Source organism: Lepidochelys olivacea, assembly GCF_965140295.1.
Source record: "Lepidochelys olivacea isolate rLepOli2 genome assembly, chromosome: 1".
NCBI lineage: Eukaryota > Metazoa > Chordata > Testudines > Cheloniidae > Lepidochelys > Lepidochelys olivacea.
Genome location: NC_140411.1, coordinates 224,491,187 through 224,506,233, shown reverse-complemented (window position 1 = coordinate 224,506,233; position 15,047 = coordinate 224,491,187). Strand labels below are relative to the sequence as shown.

The following is a 15,047-nucleotide window of genomic DNA, read 5'->3' as shown; positions in this document are numbered from 1 at the left end:
TCTGATCCCACCACTCTGTGGAAAAATTCACACATCCAACGTGTTTTTCCAAATTGTAAAATTTTCTACTGAAAGGAAAGTCTAGTTCCCACACAGCTCTAGTGAGAATTTCTGCTTTTACCTTTTTCTAAAGCACCTAGCCCTCATGGTTGCATAGAGTGGCCAGAAACTGTGACTGCTTTTGAAGTGTTGGAATTTGGCAACAGTACGTTCTCCCACCTCACTAAATCCTACTCCACAAGCTGTCCTTCTCCTACAGCTAGAGCTTGATTCAAGCAGAGAACTGTTCTGCAAGCCGTATACCTTTAGCTAGCTAAAATACTTTGCTATCTTCTTTAGGAAGCCACTGATCCAGTCTGGACCAGCAACTCCACTCTTCTTCACCTCCCAAGCACCGGAAATACGTAATTTATAACAATAGGAGAGAACGGGTGAAAAGGTTCACAAAGTCCATGCACACAAAGTCCATGCATAACCCATTGGAAGTAGTCATGAAAATCCTAAGATATTTCATTTCTCAACACCCTACATACAAGCACCTATGACCAGTCTCTGTCAGTCCTCTTCCGACCCTGGATAGCCACCTCAGCAAGAACTGCCCCCAGCCTCTGCTGAGAGTGCCCCAACTCCCCCAGGCCCTCTCACTGTTTCCATGAGTCCAGGTCTCCAGCCTTGAAAATGTCAGCTCCTCCCCTACCCTTAGCTGCACCTCAGAGCCAGCAGTTATGTCCCTCTACTGCTCCCTGACCTTCAGCCCTGGTTCTCCAAGTTGGACATGCCAGCCAGCAAACCTCTCTTGCTGCTCTTCTGACTTCAGCCTTCCCTCAGGAACCACATACAGTCTGCCAGATCTAGTAACCTTCACCTACTGAGAAACTCAGGCTGCTCTGACTCAGCAAATCTTTCCTCCCTGTAGGTCCCAGGTGCCCTCTTTTAAGCCTAATTGGGAGGCAGCAGATAAGACACAAGGGTACTGCCTCTGCTCCTTCTTAAAGGGCTAGTGTCACCTTAAGACATTTTTTCTCTAAAGAGAGGGCAGGCTAGTAGGGAAGGAGTGGATAAAACCCTCTTATGCACACAGCCTTAATCTCACCAAAACTGTGCCCTACGCTGCCCCAGCAACAGGTGTCTTAGATTTCACTCTGAAAATCTAGCCACCCTAGATCTACATGAACTTTTCCTTTATGTCTTGGTTGTCAGAATAGGTAAGTTTTAGAGCCAATGAGTTATTTAAAAGATTAAGCAATCTTTCACTGAGACTGAATGGTTCACTTTTCAAATTGTATTTTAAGCTATTTAATTACAATTATACTGTGCCGTTAAACTTTGTACTAACATTTCAAGGGCAAACTGCTTAGGTTAATACATGCATAATTATCTTTAGCAGGGTAATAAACAACCACCTAGCAAAGGGATGACAGCCCACTAACTCTTATAAATATGCATCCAGTACGTATAAACTCCTACACTTCTGTTGCCATGTGGTTTAGTCTAGCTTACTGAAACCAAGTTGAACATTTCAACAGTTTCAAATATATTTTCAGTGCTACTTCAAATTTGCTCAAGTACGTAGCACTATTTGACATTCTGCAAATAAACTTTTAACCATTGCTACTTTGAGAAGATGAGCTAAATGCCTGCCACGGCTAATTTTGAATACTTCCTGTCTAGCTAAACACCATCAGGAACACTACTCAGGAACTGATCTACCCAATCTATTTGTCTCTGGTCAAGTAAATTGCTGACTCAGTTTCCCCATCTGTAAAATGGGGGGGGGGCTTATTTCGTATGTGTGATGTGAGGAATAACTAACACTTGTAATGCACCTTGTATTAAAAAGCAGTTTATAAATACTAAAAAGCACTCTTATTATGGCAACTTCAATCTATATCTGTATAACTGGTCATGGATGAGTTTTGAGTGAAGGAGACCAGTGGTCCTTCACAATAACTTTGAGTTGCAAGCAGAAAAACATAAAATGTCTTGCCATTTCAGACACTTTTTATGAAACTGGCACAAATACGAGTTATTTTTTAAGCTTTTACATTCCATATTAATATTTAGCTCTTCACAGCTTCCAAGTTCTTTACAAGTTAACATAATTCCCTTTTGAAGGATCTTAAGTTTTTAATATAGACTATGCCCTCCCCCCCCACCCCATTCTATTTGCACCAATCCAGCACTGACAGACTGTGTTCACACATGCTCTAAGTTTGACAGCAATACTTAATGGGGATCCACTTAACTTCTTAGAGAATCTGTTTTTCTACACCTTGTTTTCCCTGTGGCTAAAACTCTCTAACTCAATTCTGTAACCTTAGTAATTCCTTTGAGTACCTAACATTTGGTATCCTCCACTAATTTTTGTGCCTTCTTGCATGTTGTTTTCTTTTATTCCCATTGTGTCTTGTTAGATGGCATATGCACTTGGATGTGTTTTCCTCTTTATCTCTTTTCCACTGCAATCAAAACACGATCCTCTTTCTCCACTAAGTACAGCACACCAACACCTTCTATTGCATGCCTGGTAATTCCTCTAAATGTCCATGCAGCTTTCACTTGTGTGGCAAACATGACTTAAAGGATCAGTTTTCAGGATTTTAATATCTTTATCATTGTGCTCAGGTGTGGAGAGCTGCTCTGTAAACTGAAAGAAAGAGCAAGCCTGTTCCACACAGCTTTATTCTGCTAAGTGACTCCTTCAGCAAATACCACAGCCTTCACCATGTGTTGTACCCCTCACTTTGAGTCTCCAAGGGTAAGATTTGTGAAGGGACTTAGCCACTGCAAGACTGAGCATCATGGCGCCTAACTTTTAGGAGCCTAGAAAAATCATAGGAACAACATTATGATCCACAAAGCAGAGTTAGGAACCCATGCTCCTTTTACAAGGAATGGGGGAGAAGCGGGCACTTAAGAATGTGATCCACAACAGGTAGCAGGCTGGGGGGAAGCCATCGAAGCTAGTCAATGGGAGATGCCGACCAGAGAGATGTGTTGCCCTCCCCTCTTGCAGAGTTGGTCTGGTCTGCAGGGAAGCACCGATTGCTGCTAGTGATCCCTTAACAAGAACCAGTGGCCTGAAATCAAGTAGTTTAGGTGCCTAAGGGGTTTCTTGCAGGAATGAGTTTAGCACCTGCATTGCTCCCCACAAAATGGGCAGGGGGGTGAGAAAGACTCTGTAGCCTAATGGTTAGGGCACCCACCTTGTAAGTGGGACACCCAGGGTCCAGTCCCCTTGTTCCATTCAGTCTTCCATTATTTATCCACTGTTTCACCATGAGAGACTGAGGGAGCCCGATCTGAGAATATCCCATAGGTCAGTGGTTAGAGCACACTCCTGAGTGGTGGGAGACCGCAGTTCAACCCCTCTCTGATGGGGCAGGGCAGGGTGGGGGAATGAACCTAGGTCTTCTACATCCCAGGTGAGTGCTCTAAACACTGGGTGGCAGCACCATTTTTGCTACCACCTCCTCTTCCAGATGGATTTTGAATAGGAGCCTCTTCTATAAGCATGCTCAGAGGTCGCCTACTGTATCAGGCCCAGCATGCAACAAGGGCAGGTGAGCACCTATCTTCCCCTAGTTCGTGAATTGCTCTAGATCAGAGGTCCCCAAACTGTGGGACACACACCCCAAGGGGGACACGGAGGAACCTCCAGAAGAGGCGTGGCAAAAAGTTTGGGGACTGCTGCTCTAGATTTTAGGTGGGAGGTGGGCATCTGGATGCCTGGAGGGAGGCAGCAGTGTGCATGCTTCAGGATCTAAAACTTGTACCCAGAGAACTTTTACAGAGAAAAGTTAGGTGACAAATGAGTTTAGGCGGCAGCCAAGCAGAAATATCATGAATCACAATGGTGCCATGCACAAGAACTTAGACACCAACCTTTGGAGTTTAGGCACCTAAATTGCTTCGTGGATTGCCCCTTTAGGGGCTCAGTCATGCAATGTGTTACCCATCTCACAGAATCAAGCCTTTAAAGCTCACTCCTGGAAGATGTGGCATGCCCTCCATTCCCAATGTGGGCACTGCACGAATCACAGAATTGGGCCCTAAATCCCTTAAATTTGCAGCAAGAGCAGATTAGTGTGTAAAGTTCTAAGGGAGACCAAATGGCCAATGACTTTCAAAAATGTTTTCTTCTGTATGTCTTTTTTTGGCAACAGGGACTGAAATGCCACAGTAACTCAAATACTGCGGTGCAGTACTTGTTTTTAATGGTATCTACTTTACAGTCTTTCCCATGAAACTAAAAATCATGTTTTTAAAAATGTGCACTAAATGGCATACAAAAAAATTCCACCACAATCATCAATAATGCTAGCGAAACAAATTATGTGTCCCCATGGATTTAAAGAAGAATACAACCTTAAGACTTGTGAGAATCACAAAGAGAAGTGTATTTTGTGTTAAAGCATATGCATCCAGTAGCAACCTCCTCCCAATCCGTGACATTCATCCAGTCAAACACGCCACCTTAAACAGTTAAGGAACATGCCCTTTAAGAAATAAATGAAACTTTATTTAGCTTTTTTCCTAATCTTTTATAACTTTCCATAACAGATTTCACTTCTTTCTTGTATTGTTCTCAGATACCAGAAATAGAGCAGTACGCTTACACTTTGCTCAACCCCCTAGCATCTAAAGTCTGCTATACCATGGGGGGAAACCTATCAACAGACAGGTCTGCAACTGGTGTGTATGCCAAATATAACTAGTATATTTCTAATTCAGAACACTTAGCAGCCCAACTTCTGTGTAAAAATTCTAAACAGTGTTTCTTACCAGTACAAGCAATTACATAGAGAAAGTTTAATTCAGTAATACCTTAGCGAGACTATTGCCACATTCAAATCTGAATTTTGATTTTGAAGTCATGAGACTCACACATGCCGTCATATGCGCCTTATGGCTTTGAACTTTAGGTGTTATTTATGTTGTGCATATTGTAATCACATCACTTGGGGACTCTTATTAAGGGGAAATATCTGTCTGCACTCTAGTGATACTTGTTCCAAGGATCCAAAAGGGAATTAGAGGGCGCCCTAGAGATAAAGAATTACAAATAATGGGCTCCAAGTTCCATTTACTGATAACAGTAAGAGAAACACTATGTTAATTTACTCGCTGAATGCTTTTAGCAGTGATTTTCAACTTGTGGTCTGTGAACCTCTGGGGGTCTACAAACTATGTCTAAGATTTTCAAAGGGGTCTGCACTTCCAGTTGAAAATTTTGAGGGGTCTGCAAATGAAAAAAAATGTTGAAAATCACCGCTTTTAGTATCAGTAAATGAGAGTTGTTACATTAGAGGTAGTCTACAGAAAGTCCACAAGTTCAAGCCTTCTATAATTTTCCATGTACGAACTATTTACTGCTAATGATTAGGGGTCGACCAAATTTGCGGCTGTGAAAATCATGTCACGGACCATGAAAACTGGTCTCCCCTGTGAAATCTGAAGGCAGAGCAGCAGCTGCTGGCTGGGCACCCGGCTCTAAAGGCAGCGCCACAGCCAGCAGTAGCACAAAAGTAAGGATGCCAGTACCACATCACCCTTCCTTCCCCCCTGCTGCTGGCGGCGGCGCTGCCTTCAGATCTGGGTGCCCAGCCAGCAGGCACGCTCACCTCTCGCCCTGCGTCAGACAGTGCCGCCACCAGCAGCAGCAGAAAAGTAAGGGCGACAATAGCACAACACCCTAAAAGGCCTGCGACCCCCTTTTGGGTCAGGACCCCCCAGTTTGAGAAACACTACGGAGAAATCACACATTTCATGGGTTGGCACGGAATAAAGAGCAAATTTTGCATCCATGAAATTTGTTATTTATGCTGTGGCCAACCTGCAAAAAGTGTTACTTCTCCACAATTTAAGTAGACCCCGCTAATGAGCTCTGAAACATGACAATACTTAGCTAAATATTTTTAAAATGTAAACTATAGCAGCAGCCCTTAATTTTTCAATTGCCTTAGTCATTAACATTACCACAGTATTTCCTACACTAAATTTAGGGAATTTAACATGAGAAAAAGTAAGGATGAATAGTTAAATACTCAGATCAGGAAATGACAATATTTAGGGTGCCTTAGCAACCGTAACTCTTTTTCATATTTATATACATTATGATACAGCCTTCAACTACTGGATCACATTATTTTCACAGGTTTCAGAGTAACAGCTGTGTTAGTCTGTATTTGCAAAAAGAAAAGGAGTACTTGTGGCACCTTAGAGACTAACCAATTTATTTGAGCATGAGCTTTCGTGAGCTACAGCTCACTTCATCGGATGCATGCCGTGGAAACTGCAGCAGACTTTGAATATGAAAAAATACCTCCTCCCACCCCACTGTCCTGCTGGTAATAGCTTATCTAAAGTGATCATCAGGTGGGCCATTTTCAGCACAAATCCAGGTTTTCTCACCCTCCACCCCCCCACACAAATTCACTCTCCTGCTGGTGATAGCCCATCCAAAGTGACAACTCTTTACACAACGTGCATGATAATAAAGTTGGGCCATTTCCTGCACAAATCCAGGTTCTCTCACCCCCCTCCCAAAAACCACACACACAAACTCACTATCCTGCTGGTAATAGCTCATCCAAAGTGACCATTCTCCCTACAATGTGCATAATTAAGGTGGGCCATTTCCAGCACCAATCCAGGTTTTCTCACATCAGAATTTTTACGAAGAACTTAGCTTTACATCCATGTCTTTTTTCCTGATACGCTTTCATTCTTGTGTACTTATTTTCAGTGTTATAATGATTCAGTATCTTTACTGACACACTTTTTAATCTTTTCTCTAAGGCATGTATTTTAATAACTTAGCCTCAGATCCTCAGAGGCATTTAGGTGCCTAACTCCCATAGAAATCAATGGGAACTAGCCATGTACTATGCAATTTCTTCTAAAGCAGGAGCTCAGCATTTATTGGATATAGTCTGAAAGAGGCAGTTGACTAAGCTAACTTAGTGGCAGTCTAGGGCCTAAAATGCCATGCTACATGCCAACAAATGTTCACTATTACTCTTTGTAGTTATACTTGCACCATTTTACACCACATGCAACTGATTATTCCATACTTCTCAAATGACTATAAGGGTTTGTCTGACATATGTGGAATATTACTTCAGATGCTACACAGCTTGGTTGCGTCGAAGGTTGTGGAAAACTCTAACCCAGAGTTTCTAATACCCTGAAAAGAGAGAACAGCTGGAGATTCCATTAAGTCCAATTGGGGTCTTGCTACGGCTGATCAATTTTACAACTCAGATTCAAAAGTAGATAGAAAAAAGCCGATGATAAATTAGATGAGAAACAATATGTGATCATATAAAGTGAAGTACTGAAGTATAATGAAGATATGCCAGGGGTCAGTTAAATTTGTGCATACAGTCTTGGTCAGTTGCTGACTTGACTGCTTCACCATGGGATCTTAAAGTTCTCTTAATATAGGCTTTTAAAAATATATATAGTCTGAGCTGGGGAGGGGGTTGAAAGGAAGAAAAACCCTCCATAATGTGATCATGTATGGCTTGATGATCCTAGAATGTCCCACCCCTACACCACATAAGGTCTCCAGTACAAAATCCCACTGCTGTGCTCCTTAGAAGCTGTGTAGCTCTTACCTGACAAGATACTGAAGGAATGAGAAGGCTGCTGTTCGTTTGGTTTTTGAATACACCTAGGTGAAGTAATCTGGGATGTTTGCTCTAAGAATAAGATTTTTCTTATTTAAAACCTATACAGTATTTTTCACTCAAGGACCTCAAAGCCCTTTTTGATTACTACTTAGACCTCAGCATACCCCTCTGAAGAAGGTATTGCAATCATCATGCTGTAGTTTAACCATTTGTATAAAGTAACCTTTAACATTCACAAAACAAGAAAATAGCATAGGTGGGAAAAGAACCCAGGAGTCTGTCAGCTAGTCCTCTGCTCTAACCACGAGGCCAAGCTGGGGTGTGAATCTAGCTTGTACTAACCTGGCGGTGGACCAGGTGTCCATGGGGACCCTGCTGATGCCTGTTAACCATTTGTTCGTGTGCTTTGATCTAGTCCCCTTTCAAATAGGACTAGATCAAAGTTCATTAATGAACACTTAATGCATGTCAGCAGGGTTCACATGGTCAGCTGGTTTATGGCAAGCTAGTGCAGGATAGATTCACACCTCAGCTTGCCATCAACATAGACAAGAATTTCATCTCCCTTTTCAAACAGTCCTTGTTTTCTCTGCTGAGTGCCAACGTGGGTTTCAACCTGTGCTAACTGTACCAGTGATTATAATGTGAACATCTGTTCACTGAGAACTCGACTGAGGCCAAAAACTTCTTTCTTATCTCCTGCAACAGACATGAAGTCGTCTTCACTACTGACTTGGCCCAGACTCAAACCACTTGCCTATAGGGGAAAGGTTCACTCAGTCATAATAAATCCCTGAGCCATCCTGATGTCCCTTCCCCCACACCTCCATCTAAATTATTTTCAGCGACTAAGCCGACTATACTAAATACTAGTTCATCCATCTTGGACAGTAACAGTGTCTGTGATAAGTTAATAGTACCATCAACTTCACATTTTTACATTGCTCCATAATACAAATAAATACAAATGTAAAAGGTTTCTGATGCAAATATAAACCTTGACTTAGAAGTCAAAAGGGGCCAGATTCTCTCACCTATGTAAAAAAGGAACACTTCCCATGGAAATCTGCACATTACCCCACAGCAAGTTGTTGGGAAAGCGGTATTTACCTCCATGTAGGAAAGGCTACAGGGCCCTTGCTAAGCTCTCCTCCCTCCAGGGAGCCATGGGAGGCCAGAGTTGTTAACGTCGGTCCTGTGCCCCTCACATCAGCTCCAGCATGTGGCAGCTCCACCTGGGCATCTTGTAGTATGGTTAATGAGCTGTACTGAGCATATATACAACATTTGATGGGGAAAGAGGGGGAAACAGTAGGCATCCCCACAGCCCTCCCTTAGTCTGCCTGCTCCCTTCATGTGGACACAGAATAATACAAAAAGACCTCTGCAGAATGCAGTGGTGGGAAGGACATGGCACCTTGAAAGTACCTGAGTTTTTCTTCCATGCAAAAGTGTGTAGATCCACACATGGATCTTTATGTGCAGCTCAGAGGAGTTGTGATCTGCCCATAGAAACAAGTTGAACTCTAAGTGAAGGATCTCTCCAACTTTCAAAAAGCACTGTCAGATATACAGACCACTGTGCATCACGCTTATCTTCAGTCTTGTACTCAACTTCTAACTTCTGTGTCTGAAACTAATGGGCCAAGCTCTGCTCTGGTTTACACTAGTGTAAATTCCATGCAGCTCCACTGACTTTAAATAACTTTCATTCTTTAACTGAGTGGAGTTACACCTGATTGACACTAGTGTGAGGGCAGAACTTGGTCATATATATATATATATGATTACAAAGTAGTGGTTCTCTTGGTTTAACTTTCCTTTAAGCTGGAGATGATCACTTTTCCACCATCAAAGTCTCTTATCTTCAAGAGAGTAGCTGTGATACACTAACTACTAAGTGTAAACTGTGAAATTATTAGAATATTTAAAAAAAATAATATTTGCACTTCTATCTTGATGGCTGGCAATGTCCATTTTACTTTGAAAATCTCTGGTTCAAGGGTAACAGACTACAGCAATTCCCAACCTGCCATAATACTGGCTTAATAGCAGAAGGAGATCATCGTGTGAATAAGAAACATTTTAGTATCGAATATGCAAGTTCTCTTTTCAATAGCAAACAGTACTAAAGCAGAATACGTACAGGTTTCCTTTTGGTCAACTCTTATCTTAAGTTTCAATGACAGAAACGTTTTAATGAGACAACACAAGTGAATAAAGATAACAGGGCTTGACCCTCAACTCTATGTTAGGTTTCTGTACTGTTGTTTCTATAAATGCCCTTGCTTTCCAACAGGGTGGCCACCATTAAGTAGTAGCTAAGAAATTCCAGTGGCAGTTAATAAAAATAATTTTATATCTTTCTTGTTGTTCGGTGCTGCTCAGCTCACTGTATCTGACACAGAATGTCCTCTCTATCACTTGCAGTCAGAAAAGAACAGAATCCTTATCTCCTTGCCAGGATATGAACAACCAGCTAAATCAAAGTCGTTTCCTTTTCTAGGGTGCACATATAACAAAAACCACTTCCCCGCCATCAGCCACAACTTTCTTGTGTCTTCATATTTGCCATCTGGGACTTCATTACAGTGAACCTCAGCTGCATCTATTTTCTGACCACTTACCCCTTCCCAGTCAGCTTCTCTGCCCCTGAGATATGGCATGAAAACTGGACTGTGCATTTGAATCCTAATGAAATGTCTCTCACCAAACTCTTGGGAGGTCCCCGAAGACCTGGACACATAGCATACCCTGTCACATAGTCTAGAACATTAGTCAGATAAAATGTATTTACTATGCTTTGTGTTCATTGTTATCTGATTCCTAAACTGGGGTAGAATCATTTTGTCATTGAGGAAAATTGGCTGCCCTTATCTTTTTCCAGCCAAAGGGCATGCCTATGCTAAATGAGATATTTAAGAAACCTAACAGTATTTTAGATTATAATCCAGCCACTTGTTATTCAAAATGCAAACTAACAAAATGTTTCACCAAGATACAAAACATATAAAATGTCCCAATCATAGCTAAAGGATTTAGCTATCTGGATTTGCATAGTAACTTCAGTTAAATATAATCTACTTTCATCTTTTTTTATGCTCATAGTAGAAAGTAATTGGAGGAATAAAAAGCAAAACTTTGGTGCATAAAGGGAGAAACACATTACCTATGTCTTATTAAAGTGAATTTGTCTGCCATGCTACAATACCCCAGGGTCAAAATTACACATCACACAACTACTTCAAAAACAAAATCTGAGGGTTATACAGTGCTATCTTGGCATGTGAGTGGGATTTAAGCAAATGCATACAATAGTTTAGAACTAAATTCAAGCAAGGCATTCCTGTGTCTGGACTAAAGACCATATGGTCAGCAGCTGGACTCTAAGATATATTGATACCCAATTCTTTAAGGAGCTTCAGTAGGAACAGAAAAATGGTTGGCACAAAAGAGAATCAAGACACCATATACTGTGCACCACTGCTATCTCTGCTGCCCTCTATTCTCCTTCTGCCCACAAATTTAATCTTTCATTCTGTTCATGAGAGTGCTTTCAGGGTTCACTTGTCCAAACTTGCGGTCACCCTGCCTTGCCTTTTTTCACAGTATGTGCACTTTTCATAGCTGAACTGGAAGTACCTGTCTTTTTTTATCTGACTCCAGTCCCATTTGGATATTAGTTCCCCACAGGTTTGTAAATGACTAATGTTGTCACTGTAGTATGTGAAGAATTTGAGGAGAGTTAATGAAAGCTGTGCATCCAATTCCCCACATTCTACACAGAAAGATTTAGTCATAAAACTTCAGTTACATACAAGAAAGAAGGGCATTAAGATCCTAATGATCCATGTAACACATGGATCACTTACAAATTAATGTCTGTAATGCATAAATGAAATGGGCAACATTTTTAAAGTGTCTTTTTAAGACACCAGCTTAGTTTAATAATAAAATTAATAATTACATTTCATCTTTTGATACTCAGTTTTTATTCATGTCATTATGGCCTTTACTCATATTTACTATTGTATGGTATATCTACACTTTGTAAAAATCCTTGTACTGTAAATGTATATACTATATGATCATTAGGGAGCTAAAGCACTTAGGTGGACGCTTGGATGCAACTAATGTCTAAAGAATCGTTTACAAGTTTTCTTTTAATCAAAATAAGCACTTCTTAGTGAAAAGTTTTTAACAGTGGGGTGGATGAAGGAATTAAGTGGTTTTTAGTTTTACTAAAATCATTATGCCACTAAAAATAATAATAATAATTTTCTATTAACTCCAGTGGTGTCCCCCAACTGTGGTCGAGTTTTTTAAAAAATCACTGCCACAAGCACAAATTAAAGGTCAACCTTAGTTTGCTCTCATCATCAGTATTTCACATCTCAAACGCATTTTAGTGAGAAATAAATCCCAGTCTCAAATAGGCTTAAACCATGACCATTCACATATTTAAATCTACACAAATGAAATCTGTTTAAGCCTTAGGCATGATTATATACTATAAGTATAGTCCTTGAAAGAGGCCCTATCCATTTACTTGGCAAAATTTCATGAATCAAAACCTCATTTGATAAAACCCAAGATAATCTTGAGGCAGAATGGAAATAAATAGTAATAAGACTATCTACTTTATGACTAACAGAGGCATCATGGTTTACCCTCATTTTAAAACATTGCTGTATCTTTCTAAGTGTTTTTTCCAAAAAGTAGGCATTTGACACTGACTTGCTCACTTGAAATGTGTGATGGTTTTCTAAGGATAAGGAATGCATGATCAGGCCCTAAGAAAGCACCAGAGACAAACACAAGAGCTATATTCTCCACTTTTCTTCATAACAAAGACTTTTTTTTTTTGTCTCAATCTTAATCTCAGTCAATGGTGAAACTCCCACTTGATTCAATGGGGGCAGGATCAGGCCCTTTACTGTAGCAAAAAGCAAATAATAATTACTGTTAAGGTATGTCCCATGGCAGCCCATGGCAGAGATCTTCCCAGCCTGGGTCAACAGATTAGGACTCGCCAGAGCCGGCTTTAGGGAAAATGGTGTCCTGGGTGAACTTATATTTTGGCTCCCCTGGCCCGCTGGGTGCCACCCATTTCCCTTGGCCTCCATGGGTTCCCAGGCTCCCCACCCCTCTCCTGTGCCCCTAACCCCTGCACTCTGCCCACTTTGCCTAAACCCCTGCACTTCCCTCCTGCGCCTGCTAATCCCTGCACTCCCCTTCTGCGCCCACGTGGGGAAACTGACCTGCATGCACGGAGCAGCTGGCATTGCTGCTCGCTCCTTCCCCCCCACCCCCCCATGCTGCCCCTCCATGCCCTAGGAGGCTGTGAGTGGAGGAGCGACATCAAGGCTCCCAGCATCCAGGTCACTTTCCCCACCTGGGCTGTGACCTGGATGCACGGAGCGCTTGGCGTTGCTTCTCACTTCCCCACTTACACCCCCCAGGGGGCACAGAGGAACATTGGGGAGGCAAGCAGTACCTGTGCGTCATCACTGCCTCCCCCCCCCCAAACCCACCCATCCAGCCACACTGCTCTCCCCTCCATCGGGAGGAAGCAGGGAGCAATCTAGGCATGCCCCCACGCGGCACTCCCCTGCCAGCCAAGAGCAGTTTCCAACACTACACTGGCAGCGCGCGTTCTGCGCTGCTGCACAGCGCCCCCCTTGACCAGGGCACCCTGGGCGGTCGCCTGAATGGCCCACCCCTAAGGCCAGCCTTGGGACTCGCAGGACTTGCGCTACTACACTAAAAATAGCCTTGTGGGCAGCATTTCTAAATTTCAGCTCGGGCTGGAGCTTGGGCTCTGAAGCCCACCCCTCTCCCTAGGCTTCAAAGCCGAAGCTCCAGCCTAAACTGCAATGTCCACACAGCTATTTTTAGCATGGCAGCATTGAGCCCCACGAGCATGAGTCTGTTAATCTGGGCGGGGGGGGCTCACTGCTGCCCTTAAGCAGCATGTAAAGTGATAACTGAACTGTACTGTCCTGGTGGATGCTATAAGCAGCTCAAAGAAAATATTAACAGCTGTATTAATTTGCTACTACACGGATAAATCAAAGCCTTCATTTCCCCTCACTGTGTACTGCACAAGTGGTAAAATGACTAACTTGCTGCAAAGCTCGTATGGAATACTGATAACTCCAAGTTGTGTAAATTAACCCAAACTGAAATTAGAAGTGTAGCATTCAGGTGTTTGTACAAGAAGTTGACTTCAAAAAATGGCTTGAAGTCAGTTTTGCAACTGCAGGATGATCAATGCACATCTACAGTCACATGATGTATCTGACCAGAACTAAGTCTTATACATCTCCTTGTCTACTGGAACAATGTAAATAAATTAAGACAGAGATTAAAAAAAGTGTGGTGATAGTACTGGACCATTTTTGTCTTGGATATAGCAAGGATGAAGCACAGTAGTTGAAAGAGAAGCCACAAGTAAAAATAGAAATACTGAAGGACTCCAGTGAACCACACTAGAAAAGTTAACATGTATAAGGCCTGATCCTTTTTGGAACAAGTAGTTCCATCCATTTCAGTGGGATTACTCATGTGAGCAAAGACTCTCCATGTGAGTAAGGATGCCAGACTGACTCATAGTACTCTGTTTTCCGGTAGACCATGAGTGCACATTTTCATATAGCTCTTACATCAGAAATTATGTGAAAGTATAGGTACTTACACAGTAAAATGGTAAATAAAACACTTCCATCCACTAGGCCTCTCCAGGAAGTTGTAGACATCTCCCTGCATACTAGTTTTGGTTAAGTAAGGGCCATAGAAACACTTCGTAGTGTAGGTCCTATGGATTTCACTTTCTGTCATAGGCTGGTTGCTGAGCTGGAATGCTGAATCCTTTGTGTCTTCCTCAGAGTTAGGGGGAATTCCTGATCCATTATTCACCATGGTATCTGAAGCTAGTGCCACTGAAGAATATTGCTTATTGTTTAGGTTCCCTGTGACTTCCAACAATCCTGAAGACTTCCTATGACCATGCAGACTACCTAACTGGGCGCTGGAGCTTTGACCCTGACCACAGAGGTTATACATAGAGTGCCCACCAGTTTCACCATTACCACAGGACATTCTGTAATGAAGCACAGGTATTGCTAACCCTGATCAATATTTAAAATCATAAAAGAAGGTATTGTATATCCTTTCTGTCCTGGGTGTTCTCCAATAACTGATAAGATGTCTTTCTGCCGTTATCCTGGAACTCCTCTGTGACACAACAGTGTGAGCCACCAGCCTGTCACCTGTTGTCACTCAGAGGCTCTGAAATTAAATCAGAAGAACATATTAGACAATGGAGACACAAGAAGTAACTAGACGGTAAGACTTTTGTAGGGGGTGGAAAACTTAGATTCAATGTAATGACAATTAAACAAAAACAGA

At 42.1% G+C, this 15,047-nt stretch overlaps 1 protein-coding gene across 1 annotated transcript in view; it reads right to left on the bottom strand.

Moving 5' to 3' along the window:
* The window catches only part of LOC311514343 (potassium voltage-gated channel subfamily KQT member 1-like), a gene marked incomplete at its 5' end in the record, with an annotated part of 745,885 nt that extends 731,147 nt beyond the window's left edge, over positions 1–14,738 (bottom strand). The window contains one exon of the mRNA XM_084616893.1: positions 14,335–14,738. Within this exon, the coding sequence (XP_084473019.1) occupies positions 14,335–14,738 (404 nt within the window). The remainder of the gene's footprint in view (positions 1–14,334) is intronic.
* Positions 14,739–15,047: the final 309 nt, after the last annotated feature.